General features: G+C 34.0%; 1 protein-coding gene across 10 annotated transcripts in view; it reads left to right on the forward strand.

Moving 5' to 3' along the window:
- NBEA (neurobeachin) overlaps positions 1–20,615 on the forward strand; it is a 457,716-nt gene that overhangs the window by 65,700 nt on the left and 371,401 nt on the right. For all 10 annotated transcript variants that reach the window (XM_074535327.1, XM_074535328.1, XM_074535333.1 and 7 more), the window contains exon 2: positions 15,381–15,612. In XM_074535327.1, coding sequence (XP_074391428.1) covers positions 15,381–15,612 — 232 coding nt within the window. The remainder of the gene's footprint in view (positions 1–15,380; positions 15,613–20,615) is intronic.

A 20,615-nucleotide genomic window follows, 5' to 3' on the forward strand; every position in this document is an offset into this window, starting at 1 on the left:
GGACCTTCAGTCAGAGTGAAACTGAACAAGGAAGTATTTATCCCTGTCTCCCACCTCATGAGTTCTCCCTGTGTTGCACATGGCTGGACAGAGGGCTGGCACAGCCTCCTTCAGCATGGCCACTGACATCAAAACCTTGGGAGGGACATTGTGTACGTGTCAAGATGCTCTTGTGTTGCAGCAACTATTTAACGTGGATCAACAATCAGGTTAGGCTGAGTAAGGCTGATAAAAAAGCAACTTTTAATGAGGGAATAATCAAATTTAAATTTCTCAGTGTCAATCAAACCTGCAGTACGTTACCAAAACGTGGATCTGAGTCATCAGCAAAGGGAAGGGGGAAGTGTCTACTGATGCTAAAACTTGCATCAGTATTGTCACTGGTATTGAAAATGGTACTACTTACAGTACTAAAGAATACTTTTCAACACAGAAGAGGCATTTGGAAGTTGTGTGACAGTACCTCAATGGATGATTCTTTCCACATAGAACTCCATAGAAGAAACATTCAGAAGTGAATCCTAGTCTCTGTAGGGTTGAGGCAGGAATGATATATGCTGCTTAAGGTTAACTTAAAGTCAAATTTGACACCAGAAGTTTCACTGACCCTTCTTGGAGGACAAATTGATACAGATTCAGGTGATTTCAAGTGATAAATGTTTTTGATGCTGCCATGCTTCATTTGAAAACATTTTGGTTTGGAGTAGGTGTAATAACCTTGTAACAAAAAAGTTAGACAGTGCCCTGTTTTTCTTTGGGAGTGATGCTCACTTTATGATTGAGCTTTCAATTGTCTTCTGGCAGTCGCAATTTGGTTTTGCAACTTTTCATGTGCTTTAATTCTATTTAGTTAGTTATAACTAGATACATTTTTTGATGGATTTTCCTGCTGCCTAGGAAACCAAAAATGTATAGGAAATACAGAAAAGAAGAATAATTGGTGAATTTCATAGACCATCAGAATCAGATCAAAGCCATCTTTTCTTTTTAAAGATACAAAAAGTAGAAAAACTTAATCTGGCATTCAAAGTCCTGGTAGTGCTATGGTTGAAAAAAAGTGTTTTTTCTCCTCCCTCATGTATATCTGTAACTTCTCTTATGGAGAGGATTTAAATGTGGCATTTTTTGAGCAGGTAAACCCCAACTAGATCTTAAATAAAAGTTTCCCAAGAAGAACTAATGAAGTAAATAGTTATTTTGTTTACTGAAACAACTGAAAATGTAGTTTATTTGAATAATACAATTATGATTATTCCCTGTATTCAGTAAGTTAAGAATATCATTAGATTTGCCATGTAATAAAAGTTGGGAGAAGTACTGGAAGGAGAAATGCCTGAACTTTTGATCAAGATTTTGCAGTCATTGTACAGATTATGTTCCACCAAAGTTGCTCTCATCTGTTTACACACAGGATGAATTGGCAAACTGCTTCTGATTATCATATATTTGATTAAAGAGCACCGGAATAAATTTTCTATTTTGCCAGTTGATAATTGTTTCTGAAGACCTCACTTATGAAAGAGCTTTTATGGATTATGATTATTTAAATAGCTCTGCTTTTCCCATTTATATAACTGTTCCATTTCCTCTGAAGTAACATTCACCTAAATTAAGTGCTGATTCTGTTTTACACTAGACAAAAGGAGAAAAACACACTCTCCCTGTTCATCATTATGAAGACATAGGCCTTTGGATATGTTTGTAGAAATTCTAATGTAAATTAAAATGTCTATGATTTATTAATCAGTTATAAATAACATAATTGATGTTAAAAATTTGTTGAAATAAAATAATGTATTTCATTAGGTAAAAATACAGAATAGCAAAATAATAATACCTTTCTCAAGTATCTTTGTTGCTCTTTAACATTGATATATGCATATTTCAATTTGAGTATCTTAAATGAGATCTGAAAAGTCTTTTTGATAGATTCTGCTGGATTTATGGTTTTAGATATTTTTAAAGGGTGAACTGTAACTATAAATCCTTCTTATGTTTTATTCCTCTTTCTAAATTTTGTAAGAAGTTGAAAATAACTGAATTCAGCCATTTGAGAAGACCTTGTTTAGAAGTTCTTTCCTTTTATTTACTGCTTAGTGTTTTATACTTTTTCCTAAAATAAAAATGTATTTAGGTTCTTCTGAGATGATACAAAAACAGTTGAGTATGAATTTTTACTGGTGTCTCATGTGAATGGCTTCTAATCTGATTTGGTTTTTTTTTCTACTTTCTCATTTTGTGTGACTGGAATGCTGTTTTTTGGAGGGTTTTTTGCATTTTTTAATAAGTTAGGTGTACTTAGTCCTTTGTGTTCTAATTTCTTTTCTAAAATATGATTAAAGAATATGTTAGGCATCACCAAACATAATTACTTCAAATGACAACTGATTATTTTAGAACCAAAATCTTCATTAATAAAACATGGCTACGTTGAAGGACTGTGATTGAAAACGTGTTCTAATGTGATTAAAACCCTCTTTTCTTAAAGGCCCCTCTTGCTGTTTTTTTAAAATTCTTTTTAATAATAGCTTGATATTTGCATCTGGTGAATCGAGGTAAATCTTAATTATGTACTGAGAAAATTTTCATAATTTTTTTTGTAGTTTGGCAATTTTTGAGAATTTTTTACTAAGCAAAGTATGAATTTCTCTTTTAATACAATTAAGAATACTTGAATTTCCTCCACTACGTAAGACTAACCCTGTAATTATTGACACTTCATCTGCAGTTATCTTGTAATCAAACCAGATGATATGTGATTTCAGTTTTAGTCAGTTACATGATGCCTTGAAAGGAATTCTTAGTACAGATGGAGCTCTGTAATTAGATTTGCAGATGGAGGATTTGAAACTCAGTCCACAGTTACATTGTTTTCAAAATCTGGATCTGGCTCTTAGAAAACAAAAGTGTATCCTGAAGTGTTTCCTCCAAGCTTCATTAGTTGAGTGAGTGATGAATAGGACTAGTATCAAAACATGGAAGAAATGTTAAGGTCTGATGGAGTATTTTGCTGAAAAAAAGATTGTTGCCTGTTCACCATAATTTTGTAAGCACTTCTCTTGGTTGAGTTTTTTTTTAAGTGAATCAGCGAAGAGCTAATGTTCTGATGAGAGGATACATTTTCCTTTTTGTGTGAGGAGAGTTTATTTTCCTAATTCTTTATCACTAGAACTATCTTTCAGTTGAAGTTTTGTGTAGCAATTATTTATAAATGGAGCTTATGATAGGAATTATGAATGGGAAGGTTTTGTTGTTTTTTACAGAGAAGTATGGTGCTTATGTAGCTGCATTTATTTTGTGTAAGTACTTATATAAAAGTCTGTTTTCTCCTTGTCTCATAGGGAGTAATAGAAGTTCTAACTTCATTTCACATCTGTGAACCTATATTAACTGTGCACTCTGACAGGCATTATTGTAAATGGTCTCACAGTGATATTAGCTTTGTGGAAAATATTTTGGTTCTTAGTAGCAATCAAAAAAGGAAATTAAATATAAGGAAGCATTAAGGAAAAATGATAATACAGGAGTGATATTTTGAAACTCTATGAATTATTGATATGTCTGTATTTTGAATGTTGTATGAAGTTCTGGTAATTTCCAGTCTCAAAAGAATATATTAAAGCTAGCAAAAAATTTGAAGGGTGAGGAGTGTGATTAAATACAGATTTCAGATGAGAAGCGACTTAACAAGGTAGGATTGTTCAGCTTGGAAAAGAGCTGACCAAGTGTATTTGAAATATAAGTAAATAAAGGGAAGAATGTGATAGAAATCACCTTGATTTATGCTTTTCAAAATGCAAGTAGCAGAGGGCTGAAATTAAATACACCTATGGCAGATGTATAACAAGATATTTTTACACAAATCATGGGGAAAATGTAGGACTCCTTACTATGGGCTGCGAAGGCTCCAAGAATTTGAGGGTTCAGAAAGTAATCAGAGAAATTATTGGAAGAAAATCTATTGGCCTATTGAAACAATTATGTTATTTCTGGAGTAAGAGATTGCTGTGTCACAAATAATGGGAGGTTGATATACTATAATAGAGAAAATTCAGTATATGCCCAGCCTATACTGTTACACTTTTTGTAGATACTTTCCCTCTTGTCACTGATTTTCAAGTGCTGAGATACTTTGTGTAATGAAGATCCAGCAGGCTTCTTACATAAGGGAAACTCTGACCACTAATAGTTTCTCACACTTCTTTATTTGCCTTTGAGTTTCCTCATCTAAAAGAATCCTTTGTCATTAGAGTTGCACCTCCTATATGGCTATATAATTCTGGCCTTTGTTCTTAACTGTGTTATCATCTATAAATTAAAGAAAATACTTTATTGGATGAGGAGCTGCATAATAAATTAAGAAGCTTAAGGGAAGGCAATTAGGATGCACTTAAATGTTTGTAAAACAATTCATTATGGTCTGTGTGGTGCCTCCTTTAGCAATTGAGGTTTTGTGTTTTATCATTGCACAAAAAAATCTTAAATCATTAATGACAGCTAAAACCCTGTGGGAGTCCAGTCACAAACTATAAAAAAATTCTTCCACTATTTGAGAGTTATTTAGAGAAGCAAAGGGAATAATATTGACAAATCTGGTTAAAATATCCTAGCCTTACAAATCATGGTATCTGAAATTGCTTCTATGATCAAGGGCAGGTTCTTGTAAGGAATTGAAAAAAATAAATTGGATTAGAAAAATTTTAGGAGATTTTAAATTACAATTCTTGTCTTTTATCTTTTTCACTTTTGAGGAAGAGAAAAATGTTACAAATAGTTTAACTTGTATTGATTTTCTTAAAGCAACACAGAACCTGAAAGGGTTTCTGTGCTTGAAAATTTAACAAACATCAGGCTGCCAAAACTGAAGAGCAACAGAAATTATATGGCTATTGTTAAGGAGGGTGGCTATTGAGATTTTTCCAGCCCTGACATCTTAAAGTCATGTATATGTATTCTGTATTTTTTCACCCACTAGACAATGTTGTGCTGTTGCAAGTTATGGCATTTTCAGAGAAATTATTGTTTTTTGTAATAACTTCTTAGGGTTTGGAAGGGATTTGCTAAAATTTATATGGGAAAATGGGAACTAAGTAAGATTTAAGGTAATATATTTCTTTATACATTTGATTTCACTTATTTATAAAATATAGTCAATGAGCATTTCAGTCTTATAAAGAATTAGGTAGATTCTATGGGGAAGCATTTGCTCAAGCTCCATAAATCAGACGAACTCTATAATAGATACTGTTTTGTTATTATTTCCTGCAATCTACGTATCTTTTTAAAAAGAAAAAGTCTGCTTAACACTTCTACATTTACTGTTGGCTTTAACCTAATTATGTTGTATGCAGAGAATTAAATAGAGCAATAGCACATGCCCAGTATTAGTTCTGTAATCATTAAAGTCACTGAAGAGTCACTAATCAGAAGCGAGTGAGGGCTTTTCACTGTGCCAAACACTGGGTTGTTTTCTCCCACATTAACTTTTTGGAGCAGAGGACTGCATGGTAAGTAGTTAATTAAAAATGAAAGATTGATGAGAATGAGCACATTGAAATTGAATGTGGAGCTTCTCTAGCTGGTGATGAACATTGCCACTGGAAATTTCAGCATTTCAGAATGCTGACACCAACCGAAAATATGACTACATATCTCAAAATTATCAATGTATGCAAGCAGCAGGATGTTGAGAATTAAGGACCTTCCCATTAAGCTCCTGCTTATCAGCAAAATTAAGTTAAGACCAGTGCTGTGCACATCTCACTTCAGTGTTCTTTGAGATCATTTTACACCTGGCATTGTGAATTGCCTGGGCTATCCCTCTGCCATTAATCTTTATTGTGCATCTATAGGTATCAGTTGGAAAATGGTACTGTCATAACTAAGTTCATTGGAATTGTTTTGGTTTTAAATATTGCATAGCCATGATTTATAGTTTCTGGGCTTTTAAGAGTTGTTGAATGTTGTGTGACAAGAGGAATATGAAAAATCTCAAAATAAAAGCAGTGAAAGACCCTAAAGAAAACCAAAACTTAAGAAAAAGGTGGACATGAGAATAGGACACTCTCAAAATTCATTATTTCATTTTAGGAATTCAAATAGGTAATAGATAGCTTAATCTTAATATAGAAATTTAAGTAATTTGTTTTCTTACCAAACAGTCCACTGGTATAAAAAAAAAGCAAGCTGGTCAAGTGATATTTAGCAAAGTAAGTGGCACATAAGAGAGCTCCTGAATAGTGAGGAGAAACAGGTAATGCCCTCTGAGAGCAGCCACTTTGCCCTCCTGATTGTACCCCATGGGAAAGAAGGGGGCAGGAACAGAGCCTGCAGACTGTTTGGTTTGGGTTGACAGACTGAGGGGGAATATGTGATGGCTGCCTAGAAGATAGTGGGCTAGTACTTGGGGCTGGTGGGCTTTGTCCTGATCATGTGTGGCTATTTTTTGTTCTTAGCCAAAGTGTGTAGGTAGCACATACACCTTGATCCTCACAAATCAACATTCTTTGTCATGTTTTTCTTCTTTAATTGTTATGTATCCTTGATGTACCAGAGAACAGTCCCACTGACTATTCTAAAATAAACCCCATCATTTTCCAAGACTAAAATTCCATTAAATGTATTGTTGCAATTTGTTCTAGTCACAGAGTGCATCTGTGAGTTAACACACAAAAGAGAAATTGCTTTGATAAGTATGTTTGAATAATAAAAAATGAATAAAATAAACAAAGAAATTTGATAAACAATTGTTCTGAGTTACTGGCAAATTCTGTTGACTACAATTTTCTATTAGTATTTATTGCAAATACATTCTCCTTGCTCCTGTATGTGAAGTTTGGGAAGCAGGTCTGCATGCTTTGTTTGGGAAGCAGGTTTGCATCCTTTTAAAAACAGACATTGCTCTTTGCACAAACATAATGTGTGATAGTGTTTGCTGTGCAATACAAATTAGATTTAAATCAATGTGTAATTGTTGACAGCTTAATGTTTCTTAGAATTTCAATTTTTTGTTGATGTTCTCTGATAACTATGTTAAACCTCAGCAAGGTTTGCTTTACAGAGATAATATATTCATTCAAACTACTGAAAACACCCCAAAAAGCTGCATATAGTTTCAGACTGTTGAAAAACAAATAAGGAATGCTGCTGACCTATTAGATTTGGCTAAGTTTCAGCGGTGCAAGTACATAGACTTATTAGTAGAAGAGGCTACAAAAGTAGTTGCAAAAAAAAAAATCTTTTCAGAATGCATATCATTTGTGATTTTTGTAACTCTGTTATTTCCGTTTATTTTACTTCTCTTCTGGCTTGGAAATGAAGAAAACACTTGAAAGAAAAAACAACCCCAAAAAACAACAACAAAAAAAACCTACCAGAAAAGCCTCGATTCCAAACCACCACCAAGTAGCTTGTTTTAAAATACACCTGGTTATTGAAAACAGGCAATTAGAAGGATGAGTTTATACTGTACTAGCATCTGTACCTTGATCTCAAAGTTATAATTGAAAGTGAGAGAAGACAAGCAAGAATGGGCTATGAAGTATTAAAAGCAAAATGAGCTGGTAATGTGGTAATGTCTGTTTAGTGATACTATTTTTCATACTCTTTAAGCTGTGCTCATTTATCAACTTCTTTGTAGTCCGTAAAAATAAATTTTGAATTTTTGCTTTCAGCCATGTGGCAAACCTAAGTTGCTTGGTTTTATTTATTAAAATAAATTCTCAGTATCTGTTCTCTTTTTTGATGTAAAAAAGTCCCTTATCTAATTGGCTGATCTCTTTGGGGATTAAGTCAAGATCAGAAGTAATTTATAAGATAAACTGAAAACAAATTAGCTACAAGTTTGAGAATGGTTTTAATTTTACTTCACTGAAATTAAACCTGCAATTTTTATTGCTTAGTCTCTAATTTTTCAGGTTCAATGTCTTAAAGTAAAATCTCATATTCTGCTTTGGCCAAAGATGGTTTTGTGGAGATTAAAATAATAGATAGGAACAGTGTCTCCTTTCTAATGGCACAGGAACAATAGACCATGAGGAGGACTTTTAGGTTTGTGTTTTGGATTAGGTACTTTTACGTAAAATACTTTTATCTGTCTTCATTTCTGTCAAACATGGTTGGATTACTTTGTAAATTCTTCTAAGTGGATAAGATTTGTTTTGTGTCACACTTCAAAACTTTTATTTGCATTCCTTCTAGAGGTAGGACTTTTTATTTCAAGGAATCTGATTCTTGTGCTAAAGAAGCTTTTATGAAGGCTGATATTTGAACTTCATCAGACTAATTCCTGTCCTACCCCAAAACAGTGGTTTTTTACAGTAGGTAAAAAACAGCTTAAGAAATTTGTGGCAAATAGCCCATTTTTTGTTTTTGCTTTGTGGTTTGGGGTTTTTTGTCTTTTTTCTCTTTAAGCCTCAGCAATACTTAGAGAAGGTCTGACATTGTCAAGGATGTTATACAGCCTTGTGATCTGTCCCAGAGTAATTGATAGTTGTCTCAGTAAATCATATGTATATGCAGTTGATCAACCACTGGAGCTGGTCTGCCCACAGGAGTGTCCTCCTCCCTCGAGGGAAAATGTAAGAAAATAAAGATAAATCCATGCATATTTTTAAGCTTGCATAATAACCAGCACATTCGTGTAATTTCTAAAAGATCACCATTTTACTTCATTCATATTGTTTCAACAAGTACAAAAAATAGTATTTAAAGTAATTTCTCAGATTGCTTTAAATTGTCAATAAACTTGCTAGGTAGCATTCCCTTAGTGACAAACTACCAATATAGTGCAATATATTATTCAGAGTAAAAATGGTTTTGAAGTTAAATGAAGGAAGGCTCATTTAAAAGGGTATGTTAATGTGCAGAATTATATCCTGTTGTAATGATTCACATGAGAATCAGTCTTTTAGTGCTGTTATTTGGTTATAAACCATATTGTGAGCTCATTGGTTAAGATTTATCTGACATAACTTTAGAAGTGCCTGTCTGAACTAGTTTTCCTTTTATAGTCAGTAAAAAGTACTACATTCTCTGAAAAAGATTTATTTCATTCTGATGTTGCAGCTAAAACCACTGAGATAGTCACTTCCCTTAAGCATCTTTTACTTTCCAGAGAATTGTGAAAATTAGCCCAGATACACATAGCTATAATTCAAATCTCTAAGGACTACCTTTTTAAATGTAAAAATAAATTAAGAATGTGTACCAGTTATGAAACATCCCTTCTTAAGTTCTTTTTAGCTGTGATTTTCTCTGTAGTTATATTGATATATTTAGGTTAACAAATGCATATGATCAGCACACATTTCTGTCACTGAACAATTTAATTTATTCCATTTAGCATTCTAAATGGTTTTGCCTAAAGAAATCTTCTTTCATGCAGTTGAAGAAGAATCTTCCTAAAAATGTGAATTAATTGTTAGGAAGTTTAAGGTTTTAGTCAATGACCATAAAAGAGTAACCTGCTTTTCCTCCCGCTCGAGTCCCCTACTGCTTTTCTCAGAAAACTGTGTTTTAATGCTTATACTGTTGCCTGTCTTTATATAAGAAACAGTAGCAGTCTGATGCCACATATTTGGAATTCTCACTGGTGATTATGAAATCAGTTCAGTGTTGTTTTGTAGAAAAGATGCTCCAATTTTGACAAAAATTATACTTCCATGTTATATGATAGCTTTAGTTATCAAGAGTTAAATGTTTACTAATTTTCTCTTCAAAAGAACTAATTGATTTGGAATTTAAAGAGATTTTCCATCTCATTTGAGTAGGTTATTCTCAGCTCTTTGCTTGTGGAAACTTGTGCCATATGCTGAGTCAGCTGTCTAAAATGTCTAAGATGAGCATTAGAGGAGAGGAAGAGAATTAATAGTTTTTTTTTCAAACTGTTTACCTCCTATATAGCTACCGCAAAAAAATATTTTTTTTTTAAATTCTGGTTGTATATGTATATACTTGAACTTAAAATGCTGCAGTTTAAAACAGATGAGGTTGTTATGTGGACTGTGTTATGCCTTCATTTATTTTTGCCTTTAGAAAAAGGAGAGCAAATGTGATATTGCTTAATTAGGAGAGAGAATGTAGGAGTGACTTGGTGGAGATTAGGCCTGGATGTGGTTAGCACTTTAGTAATTATATTATTGTGATTCTTTAATTTTTCAGTGGCACTGTCTCTCTAGTGTTGGCATTCTTATTCTTGATTTTTGTTTAAATAAATGCAGACAGGACTCCAGCTTGAAGGAAGCTAGAAAATGCTTCTTTGACAGCAATGAACAGCAAACTTAGAGATGTAAATGCTTGAAGACTTTGGTTTATATAGGTCTAATATACTGTCTTTAATTGCTGCTGTCTACAGCTTCCTGAGGAAAGGAAGTGGAGAGGGAAGTTTTGAGCTCTTCTCCCTGGTATCCAGTGCCAGGATGCATGGGAATGGTTCAAAGCTGCACCAGGGAAGATTTTAACTGAATGTTAGGAAGCACTTTTTGAAGAAGGTGGTCAAACACTGGAACAGGCTTTCTGAAATGCGTTTGATGCCCCAAGCCTGTCAGAAGTTAAGAAGCACTCGGATAATGCTTTTATCAACATGCTTGAACTTTCAGACAGCCCTGGAATGGTCAGATACTTGGACTAGGTGATTCTTCTAGGTCAAATCCAGCAGAGATATTCTACTCACTTTTAATTTCAATTCATTCTTCCAAACTTGATTTGGAGAATCTGATACTAAAAAATTCCAATTTTTAGAAGTCTACAATTTAATTCTAGATGTTCAACAGCATGTATTTTATTGCATTTCAAGAACTGGTATGAATATGCTATCTGAAATATGTAGACAACTTCTTGTGTTTGGGGGAGTATTTCTTCTCTGTTCTAGATCAAAAGGGTGTAAAAAACCAGCCTAAGTTCTGCACAGATGTGACAATTTAGGAAGAAACACTTTTATTGCATAGCATGATGAATGGTAGGAACTTACTGAGGAATGGCCATGACACTCAGAAAAATGGAAATTCTGAACAAAGCAGCTGCATTTGAGAATGGTGGTGTAGGTTAAGGAAGGCTCTTGCAGAAATTTGCAAGGAGTGTCAACCTGTTGTTGCAGGCAATCTCAGCATGGGGAATCCAGTCTAACTTGGTTATTGCTGGCAGTTCAGCACCACTTTGGGAGGAATTGTTTGTTGACCGCAGTCAACACACCTGTAACCATTATCTGAACATTAGACTGGTGATTCATTTTTTATAGCTGTGCTGTGAAAGATGCAGAATATGAGAAATTACAAGCAATACTTCAGGATACTTAATCACAGTGAAAGCACATGGTATTTACTAAATATTAAATATTTCCTTGAAGAATGCAAAGAGTTAGTGTTTGACATAAAAATAGATTCTATTTGAGATATATGATATGGAAAGAGTCCTGATTTATGGTATGGTATACTGGCTTCTGTGAGGATTTCTTCTAGTGTTCATGTTGTACTCCAGCTGAAATTTGTCTTATTGCAGAAGTCTATTACAAGAGCTATATTAAAATAACTTACTTTTTAGAAGTATGATTTAACTTTTTGGTATGTTGTGTTGCATCCGCAGTTTTGCCCAACTTAGACAGCAGCAAATTCATGATAAATATTTAGTTGTTTTTTGGCAGTTTTTAATATGGCATAGTTTTTTGAAGCAGCATCCTCACGGGCTCCGAGATCTCTTTTCTGGATGATAATAGCAGACTTTGGAGCCTGTTGTCTTATACACATGAGGAAAACTATAATAATTTTTAATTACTTTGCATTTACTGATTTTGAGTTTTTAAGCATTGCTTCCTGGACAGTTGATATAAGAAGAATTTTCACAGCTCCCAGCAGTTGGTTTCTAACTGCATTTAATGATTTCTGGCTCCTCAGCAAAGTTGGTCATTTCATTAGTGTCAGCATGTTACCAGCTCATTGCCTCTGTGCTTCTCCCCTGGTTACCTCCCCCTGCTGTGGTGGAGACTGGGTATTCCTATTTACCTGCTGTCCTCCTTGGGAAATCCCCCTGCAGAAATGTTGTTAGAGGATACCTTTTTGTAGTTAATGTCCTACTTCTTTTATTGGCTGAATTCCATTTGATTGTGCACCTTGTGCACAGGCAGAGATGCCTGCTTTATTTCTTGAACACAAATTAATAATGTAATTTATTTCTTTATACTTGCTTCACTTTTGTTTAGCTTTTCCTTGTCATCTTAGACTTCTCTTTATCAAGAAATTCATGATGAATTTAGGATGACTACTTAAAAGACTTCATCTCCCCCTACCATCCTAAATTTTTGCTATCATTGTCAATTAGTTCATTAATTTGTTTCCTTTACTAAGGAAGTTGATTTTAATGATAATTATGATATTTTTTACTGTCTGAAGTGTGCTTAGATTGAATTTAAGGCTAAATAGGAACATTTTCATGTTTTCTTGCAGTAACCCTGATGGGCTAGAAGTTTTTTGTGGCCAGTTGTACAAGTGAAATAATTGTAGCACCTGCTGGAAAGTCTGTAGCCCAGGAGAAGATTCTCCATAGAACCAATTTTATGAGCCTTGAGTGTGTTTTTTGATGCAGATTCTCTGAGATGCTTTATAGATGAGACATCTTGGTTTTATTAGTACAGAAATATCCTGTCACTTTAGACTGATACAGGGGCTTTGTTTCAGTCTCTTAAGTGTTACACATCAGTATATGGATTACATTAGAAAGCAAATATGGTTTGAATTATTTTAGTCTACAGTGAATTATTTCCATCTGTTTTACTGATTCTATATTAGTTTATTAATTTAAATTAATTAGAATTTTACTATTAATACTGTTCGAGGAAAGGGAATCAGTCTGCATTGTACCTCTTTGTTCCAACTGAGGCATAACTGAATTTTTTCCTTGTTTTTAAGTCCAACTTAAAGCAAATTATGGGTCTAAATATTATCACCGAGTTGGTGAGGTTGAAACAGAAAGTCTGGAGGTTCTCTTGCAAAAGCCAGGCCAACTAAGGCCCGTTGTTCTGATCTGTGACCACATGGCCTTTGAATGAATCCAGTGATGAACTCTCAGCAGATACAATTCTTCATCCTAGATTTCCTCCATGGAAAGAAATGGAGGAAAGTAGACACTTCCAGGAGATGTTTACTTTCATCTCAGAATATTAATCTAAGGGAGTTCAATTGAATGTCTTCTACAGGTGGCTGTTTTACTTCTGTGTGTTTTTGACATAATTTTAGAGAGGCTCATCCTGGTGAAGAGATGAAGAGGTGAAGAGATGTCTGAAAACACAACAATGCAGATTGTGGATGAAGTAGGCACAAGTTGCTGCTGTTTTCAGAAATAACAACTCTGCCTGGGTTTCTTGAAAAGAGAGTAAAAACCTCTATGAAAAATTTCATAATTCTAAATAATGAACATAGAAATAGTGTGTTTCTAACCTTGAATTTTATTTGCCTTCCTTTGGTACACATCATGTGTTTACCAAATATGCAAATATATGCTATGCAGTCACAAGTTTTAATTTAAAGTACTAATTATAATTAGGATAATAGTTTTTATTTGAATGTAATTAAATGTCTCAGGAGAACTGAGGAGGTAGTCAGTTTATATATTTAGCATATTAGAATCTTTTATGTTACAAAATTATAATTATTATTAGCAATTAATTGATAGAGGAAAAAGTAATTTGAAAGTGAATGCAAAGTATGAATTAGGGTGGAAGCTAAATGTATTGTATTAATTGTCTGAAGATGGGTTATGAAAGAAGTCTTTGAATATTTGGATAGGCTTATCCACCAAAAAAAGTTTGCATAGTATTTCAACTTGCTTATTTTTGAGTTTAATTTCAAGTCAATAAAAACTGCTTTTAAATAGGCCATAGAATTCTATTAAAATTGACTGTTGAAATTATGCGCTTATAAGAGATAATTCTTTGAATATCTTTAATTTAAGCTTTTTATTGAGATTTTAATTATATAACTCCATTAAACAAATAGAGCAAAATTCTTAAAGGTATTTTAATATTAATTTATTCCATTATTTTGTGTAATATATTTACAGTTACTAAAATTAGTGTTACTGACAGGCTGAGAGACTTGGCTTGTTCAGCCTGAAGAAAGGAAGGCACCAGGGAGACCTTATAGCACTCAAAGGGAGCCTAAAAGAGAGCTGGACAGGGAGTTTTTACAAGGGCATATGCTGGGTTGAGAGGGAGAAGGCCTTAAACTGAAGGAGGGAAGGTCTAGATTAGATATTAGGGAGAAATTCTTACTGTGAGAGTGGTGAAGCACTGGAACAAGTTTCCCAGAGAGACTGGCCAAGGTTGGATGGGACTTTAAGTAACCTGGTCAAGGGGAATGTTCCTGCCCATGGCAGTGTGAACAAAATGATCTTAAAGGTCCCTTCCAACATAAGCCATTCTGTGATTCCATGATTGTGTGAAATTTCACACTGGTATTTTCAAAATTCTTCAAAGTTATTAGGATAAAGTAGGATTCATGAGAGTCAGACTGTGTTTCCTTCAGAACTGAAAGATTTTTATGCCATTAAAATGGCGGGGTTTTTTTTAATGAAATTTTATATTTGGTTTAGTAGATTTTGTTGAGTTCAGCTTTTTAAAGTTACACAAATGACTGATCAAAATTGTTGAATTCCATTCCTGAAGATATATTTGGTCTTGATTATATCTTCTTCTACTGGTTTGCTTTTCTCTCCCTCCTAATACACACCTGGTTGTTGTTGTGTTTTATTGGAGCTTAGGACTTTAGGAAGTGTTTTGTCAGTACCTGGATAAATAGGAGTCAGGCTGTCATTTCATTAGAACTGCTGTTAACTCACTTCTTATCTGAATGCTTGATCCTTTCCTGGTGCAATCTCTCCCTTGCACCAGCCAGCTGGTTTCCTTGACCTCACAATGAGTGATGCGTGGTACAATAATATAAATTTTCTATGTCTTCGTTACTCCAGAGCAGATGAGTTGTTCTTTTTCCAACCATGACTGCATGTCTGTTTGGATGGGATAATGGAAAAGGCAGTAAGGTCTTCCAAATGCATAACTAAGGGCAAATGTTGGCTTATGTCAGGAGAAAAAGCTGAGTTAATTTTAGTGTCTTTTTATTTTTGAGTGGGCAAATTTCAGAGAATGGTGGAAAAGCCTCAATTTCTTTCAGAACTTTTTAGGTTCTGCACTACATCTCTCTGGGCCAGGCTACCTTATCAAGTACTTCACAAGAAGGAATGCTTCAAATATAGAAAGCATAGCTATTAGTTTCTCTTATCAAAGTTACTTCTCTAACCATGTAAAACATATTCTGTATTGGTCACAATGAAGGTATGAGAGACACTCAAGTATGTATTTCACATTGTAATAATGTTCTTGTTTTCTTTTTTAGCTGGTTGGTGGTGAATTTGATCTAGAGATGAACTTTATAATCCAGGATGCAGAGAGCATCACGTGCATGTCAGAGCTTTTGGAGCACTGTGATGTGACGTGCCAAGCAGAAATCTGGAGTATGTTCACTGCAATTCTACGTAAAAGTGTCCGTAATTTACAGACCAGCACAGAAGTTGGCTTAATTGAACAGGTACTGCTGAAGATGAGTACTGTGGACGACATGATTGCAGGTATAAATTGCCAGCTGATAAAATAATTATTGCATTCTTGACTTGCCAATGTTTTGTGATTATGGAAGGGTATGGGATGTTTGGGTTTTTAAAAGTGATGTTTTCATTAGTACTGCTGTTGACTCAGAAGTACTTTTTTATTAATTTCAGGAAAACGACAAATATATTCTTAGTTTGTAACCTCGGTAGATACCTGGTGTAAAATAACTGGGTGTTAATTCATTTGAGAATATATTGTATCTTAGTGATAAAAACAATTTAAAATAATCAAAAACAATGTTTTAGACTTTTTAACTACAAGGCAATATTTTAATTTTTATATACATTGGTCATTTTTAATCGTGATGCCAGAATTGCTAGATCCATTTTAAACATAACTTCATATGACAGCATAACAGGTATTATTTACAGGTTTGAATGCTGGACATATGGATTACATTAAACAATCATTCCATAATGTATTCCTGTGATACCTATATTTTAATTTTTTACATTTGTGGGTTTTAACATTCTATAATGTTTTGCAGCATGAAAAAAAGAGCATGCTTTGTTTGTTTGCTGAAAATAAGTGATGAAGTCATTGCTCAGTTAAGGTTTTCATAGTATATTTGAAGGAGTTTATGGTATTCCACATTCCATCCTCTCCATAGCAGGGTACACATTATAATCCTGTTTACTTGGATACAGAACAGGTTTGCTCATCACATTTAAATATGGCACCTGAGGAGATTGATATTATTACTATTTATTTTCCCTGAGGGAGCTTAGGCATTTTCTTTCAATACAGTGTGAAAGCCAAGTTCTTATTTCTTACCTAATTTGTGACTGATGGTAGGATTGTGAGGCTATCTCACAATGCCTGACATTGTGAGGCATTTTTGAAAAATGTCAGAGGTTTACCTTCTGTAATTCTAATCTTTTAGTTGATGATCTGATTCCTGACACATATACAGGTTTTTGGAACAGTAAACTAGCAAGGATTTCAGACAAGAAGCAAGAAGATGATTGCAGTAGGATGAAAACTGTATTACTGAGGAATGATTTATTCCTTGTACTTTTTTCTTTTTGTTTCAGTATAAATGTGTTTGTAATATTAAGTATTTGGAAAAGTTACATTCTGTTTTTCAAAGCAAGTCATAATCAACATCTTCTTTAGAAATGTTTCTCTAAATGCTAAAATCATGTGTTATACTAAATACTGTACAGTGAAATTCAGACTGAAGTATAACAGACCAATAGATTCATAAATTATGGTTTTCACCAAAGATGTGGAAAGGAGTGCATATTTAGCTGAAAATAAAACTGAAAATTGGAATTCTGATGACATTTTACCTTGCAGTGTGTTTCAAATTATCTGAGTATAATCTATGTATGATGAGCAGGAATTGAACAGAATCATATTTCCTGGAGTTTTTCTCTCATAACTATAAATAGACAATTTTTGGAGGGTTTTTTTAAAAAAGACATGGAAGTAAGCAAATTGATCATTTTGCTTTTATCTCTTTTTGTAAGTACATTAGTTTCCTTTTATAAGGGGTAATAATATTGGTAATAAGTCAGAAGTAACAAAAAAGGTCATGTAATAACTGTTTTGATATTGAGCAAAATCAGTAACAACTAAAGCAGTATCTTTGTTTCCTAATGCAGATGTTGAGGTCATAATTGTAAAATTTATTTGCCTCAAATATTTCTATGAGCTTCCCAAAGCCAGGGGTTAAAATAAGAAATTTTGTGTTAAAATGATTTTTAGCATTAAGGGGAGGATGGTTTGAGCAAGACCTGTGTTAATTTTTACTGCTACCACTATTTTCCCAAAACAGTTGCTAATACTCTGTCAGCTCAATGTTTTGAAATTGGCTTTTATCATCTGTAAATGGTACAGGCTTTTTTGGGTTTTTTTTTATAATTTGCTTCTCTGGGAGTTGCTTGTTTGTTTTTAGGTCGTGTCTCTTGTTCCTTTGTGGAACATTTTGATTAGATCTAGATAGGGTTTAAATGGACAAGACAGGCAATAATGCTTGTTTTATGTTCTGATAGCTCACTTTCAGCACCAGTCTAAGTCTGAAGCCACTCTTCTCTGATTTTATGATAGTAAGACAGCAGCAAATGAACATGTACCCAAACTTTTGCAATGAGAAGAATTTTTCTGTCTGCTTAGATGAAGACTCTCAGATCCATGAGATTCTGAGTACTTTAAATATCTAACTCAATGCAATTTTACAGATTGTGTGGTGAGGAATAAAAGCTTAATCATTTTGAAAGTCTCAATGGCAACCCAAATCAACTCAGTTTGCTTTCCAGAAGCATCACCTTTCACAAACAAATCTTTATACTGTGACAATCTGTTATACGAATATAGAGAATGGTCAGCAATTTTATCAATAGTTTAGGAGAAAATATTTTCATAGATGATTGGTGCTTTTTTTTTTAACACTTGCACGGGACCTTCCTTGAGGGGCTCAGGTTTTGCAGTTCTGTTTCCAGGCGATGAGTAGTGAAGCAGATCGCCTGCTCAGAGGGACTCTCTGGGATAGCGTGTCTGTAGTTCCGTCTGAGAGGTCTGAACAATGGATGAGAGAGCAGCCTGATCTCGTAGAGAGTCGATATGTCTCACCTAAGTCCCATTTTTTCCTCACAGTTATGTTGTGATGATGTAGGTAATTGCTCTAAAACTGTTGGGACTGAATTCTTAAGCACTGAAACAGTTCATAGTTTCCAAGCAACAGCGTTGGTTTTTGACAGCTCTGTCATTAATGGGCTGCTAACAAGCTTTCCTCTTTCAACCTATTCTGTAAGAAAAACTGCAAAATTATCACATTGTCTATTATGACCTGTAAAAATTGATTTACAACACTAACAAGAGTTAAAATTCACAATTTCATGGCCATGTAATATTAAGAGGCTAAGAAGACATGAGGGTAGTTTCCTGAAGTTTTCTTTTGACTGCTGTTTAATGTGTCTTCCAAAGTTAATGCCAGACCCTTCATTTTGATATATGTGCATTGTTACTTGAAAGACAGGCAGGCATTTTCCTATTGTATTTTCATATTAAGTGACTGAGTTAAGCATTCCTTCAAAGTTACTGGTTAATTTATAAATCCTATGAAAACTGCTTAGTATGAAAGTATTCAGAAGGTGCCATTAATAGAAATTAGAAATACCTTGAAAATGGGAAGCTGTTTTCTCCTTCTGGACTTAATATTATTATATACAATCTTGTTTCTAAAATGAGATCATGGATTCCAGCTAAATATGTAATCTTATTTAATATAAAAAAAAAGTAGACATTAAAAAATCCAGTTGTAGTGTGCTTTCTGACCTTAGTCCATTTATAGATGAGTGGATTACTAGGGTTTATAAACCAGATGGGACTGACTCTTTTATGAGATTTCTAATAAGTATGAATAAAGTTATGTAATAATTATTTTTAAGTCTTTATATTGAAAAAAGAACCTTTAAATAGCCTTAAGTGCTTCAACTTCCACAGATGTTGTTTGCTTTATCTTTGCTTGTTATCTACTGGTCTTCTATCTTCCAGGTCATTGTTTTACCCAGAGTTACATAATTAGGGAGCTTATGTTTGTTTCTCTCCATGGATGTTTAATTCATTACTTATAAATATGTATTTCTAATGCCTGTAGGTTATCCACATCTTCAGTAGAAATAAGAATTTTTTTGTGCCATAAGGTAGTACAGGGCTATACCAGTGACACACAGCAGCACACATTCAGTGATTTTTAAAACTTGCAATAATTTCTGATTTTGACTGTATTAATTTGTACTTTTTTCCTCTTTTTTTAATGGTGGTCTGATTTTCACCAGACAACTTCGCTTCCACACAACATTTTTTCTTTATAAGGGAAGCAAAATTTGCAGTCCCTTGATCTGAAAAGAAAGCTGAAACTACAAAATAGGAATTGGGAAATTGTCAGCCAAAGATTAGTATTCACTTGTGCTTGTTTCCTTTTCTGAGTGCTCACTGTGGCTGTTCCCAGTTTCTGATCATGTACAGGATGTGCCAGCTTTACACTGCAGGCTGGATACCACTGTGAAAGGGGCAGGTACTGGGGGAGCTGAGTCATAGCACCACCACGAAAGAAAAGGCTTTTATTTTTCTTAGGTGTATTTTGTTTTCCCTAATTCTGACACAAATGTATGTGGCAGTGTTTTTAAAGGGAAGATTAAAGAAAGGTGGGGGGGGAATCTATACTTGGAGATTAGGGATGTATTCAGAATTTACAGAGAAAATATCTGCTAAGTTTTAATGCTTTTCTTCTGCCTTTCCTGATAGGCAATTTCACTCACCAAGCAGTTTACTATGTCTTCTGTAAATTAAATGATATTTCATTTTTCGCACATGCCTTTTGCTTGCTAAAGATCAAAGGCTAGTATCATTGTGGAAAAAGCTAAATAAATATTAATGCTTTTGCTCAAGACCACATATATAAGCATTTGCAAAGAGAAAATTTGTTTTAAAACAAAATATGAATGTGAAATGTCTTTGGAAAGAATTGTTTCTCCTAAAAACTATTCTTTGTCAGCCCCTGTAAGAGTCATCCTTTCCCTAATGAACAAGGATAACATGCAGTCCTACAACAAAATGTCAACTTATCTGTAGAAAGTCGTGTCTTCCACAAGTTTTAGCAGGGAGGCAGGAGAGGGGCAAGGGAATTCTGTGATTGTTGAACAGCTGGGGAAAATGTGTTAATGCTGAGTCTGTTGTGTCATAGCTCTTTTGTTTTGAAAACTCTGGACTTCACTGCTTGATCTTTGAATTAAATTCTTATGCCCCATCTGTGAATATGAGCAAATTGCTTTACCTCCCACTTGAGGAAGTCCTAATTCTTTAGTCCATTTTATTCCTGATAAAAGTGTGGAGTATAAGCAAAGATTCAGCATCTCACAAGCGAACACATTCTTAAAATGGAATTCTGGGGTTTTAAATAAGTAATTTTAAACCTAATAATGTCTGAAAGGAAGACTGTTTAATGTTCTTACTGTTA

This window comes from Zonotrichia albicollis, chromosome 2, assembly GCF_047830755.1.
Source record: "Zonotrichia albicollis isolate bZonAlb1 chromosome 2, bZonAlb1.hap1, whole genome shotgun sequence".
NCBI classification, from domain to species: domain Eukaryota; kingdom Metazoa; phylum Chordata; class Aves; order Passeriformes; family Passerellidae; genus Zonotrichia; species Zonotrichia albicollis.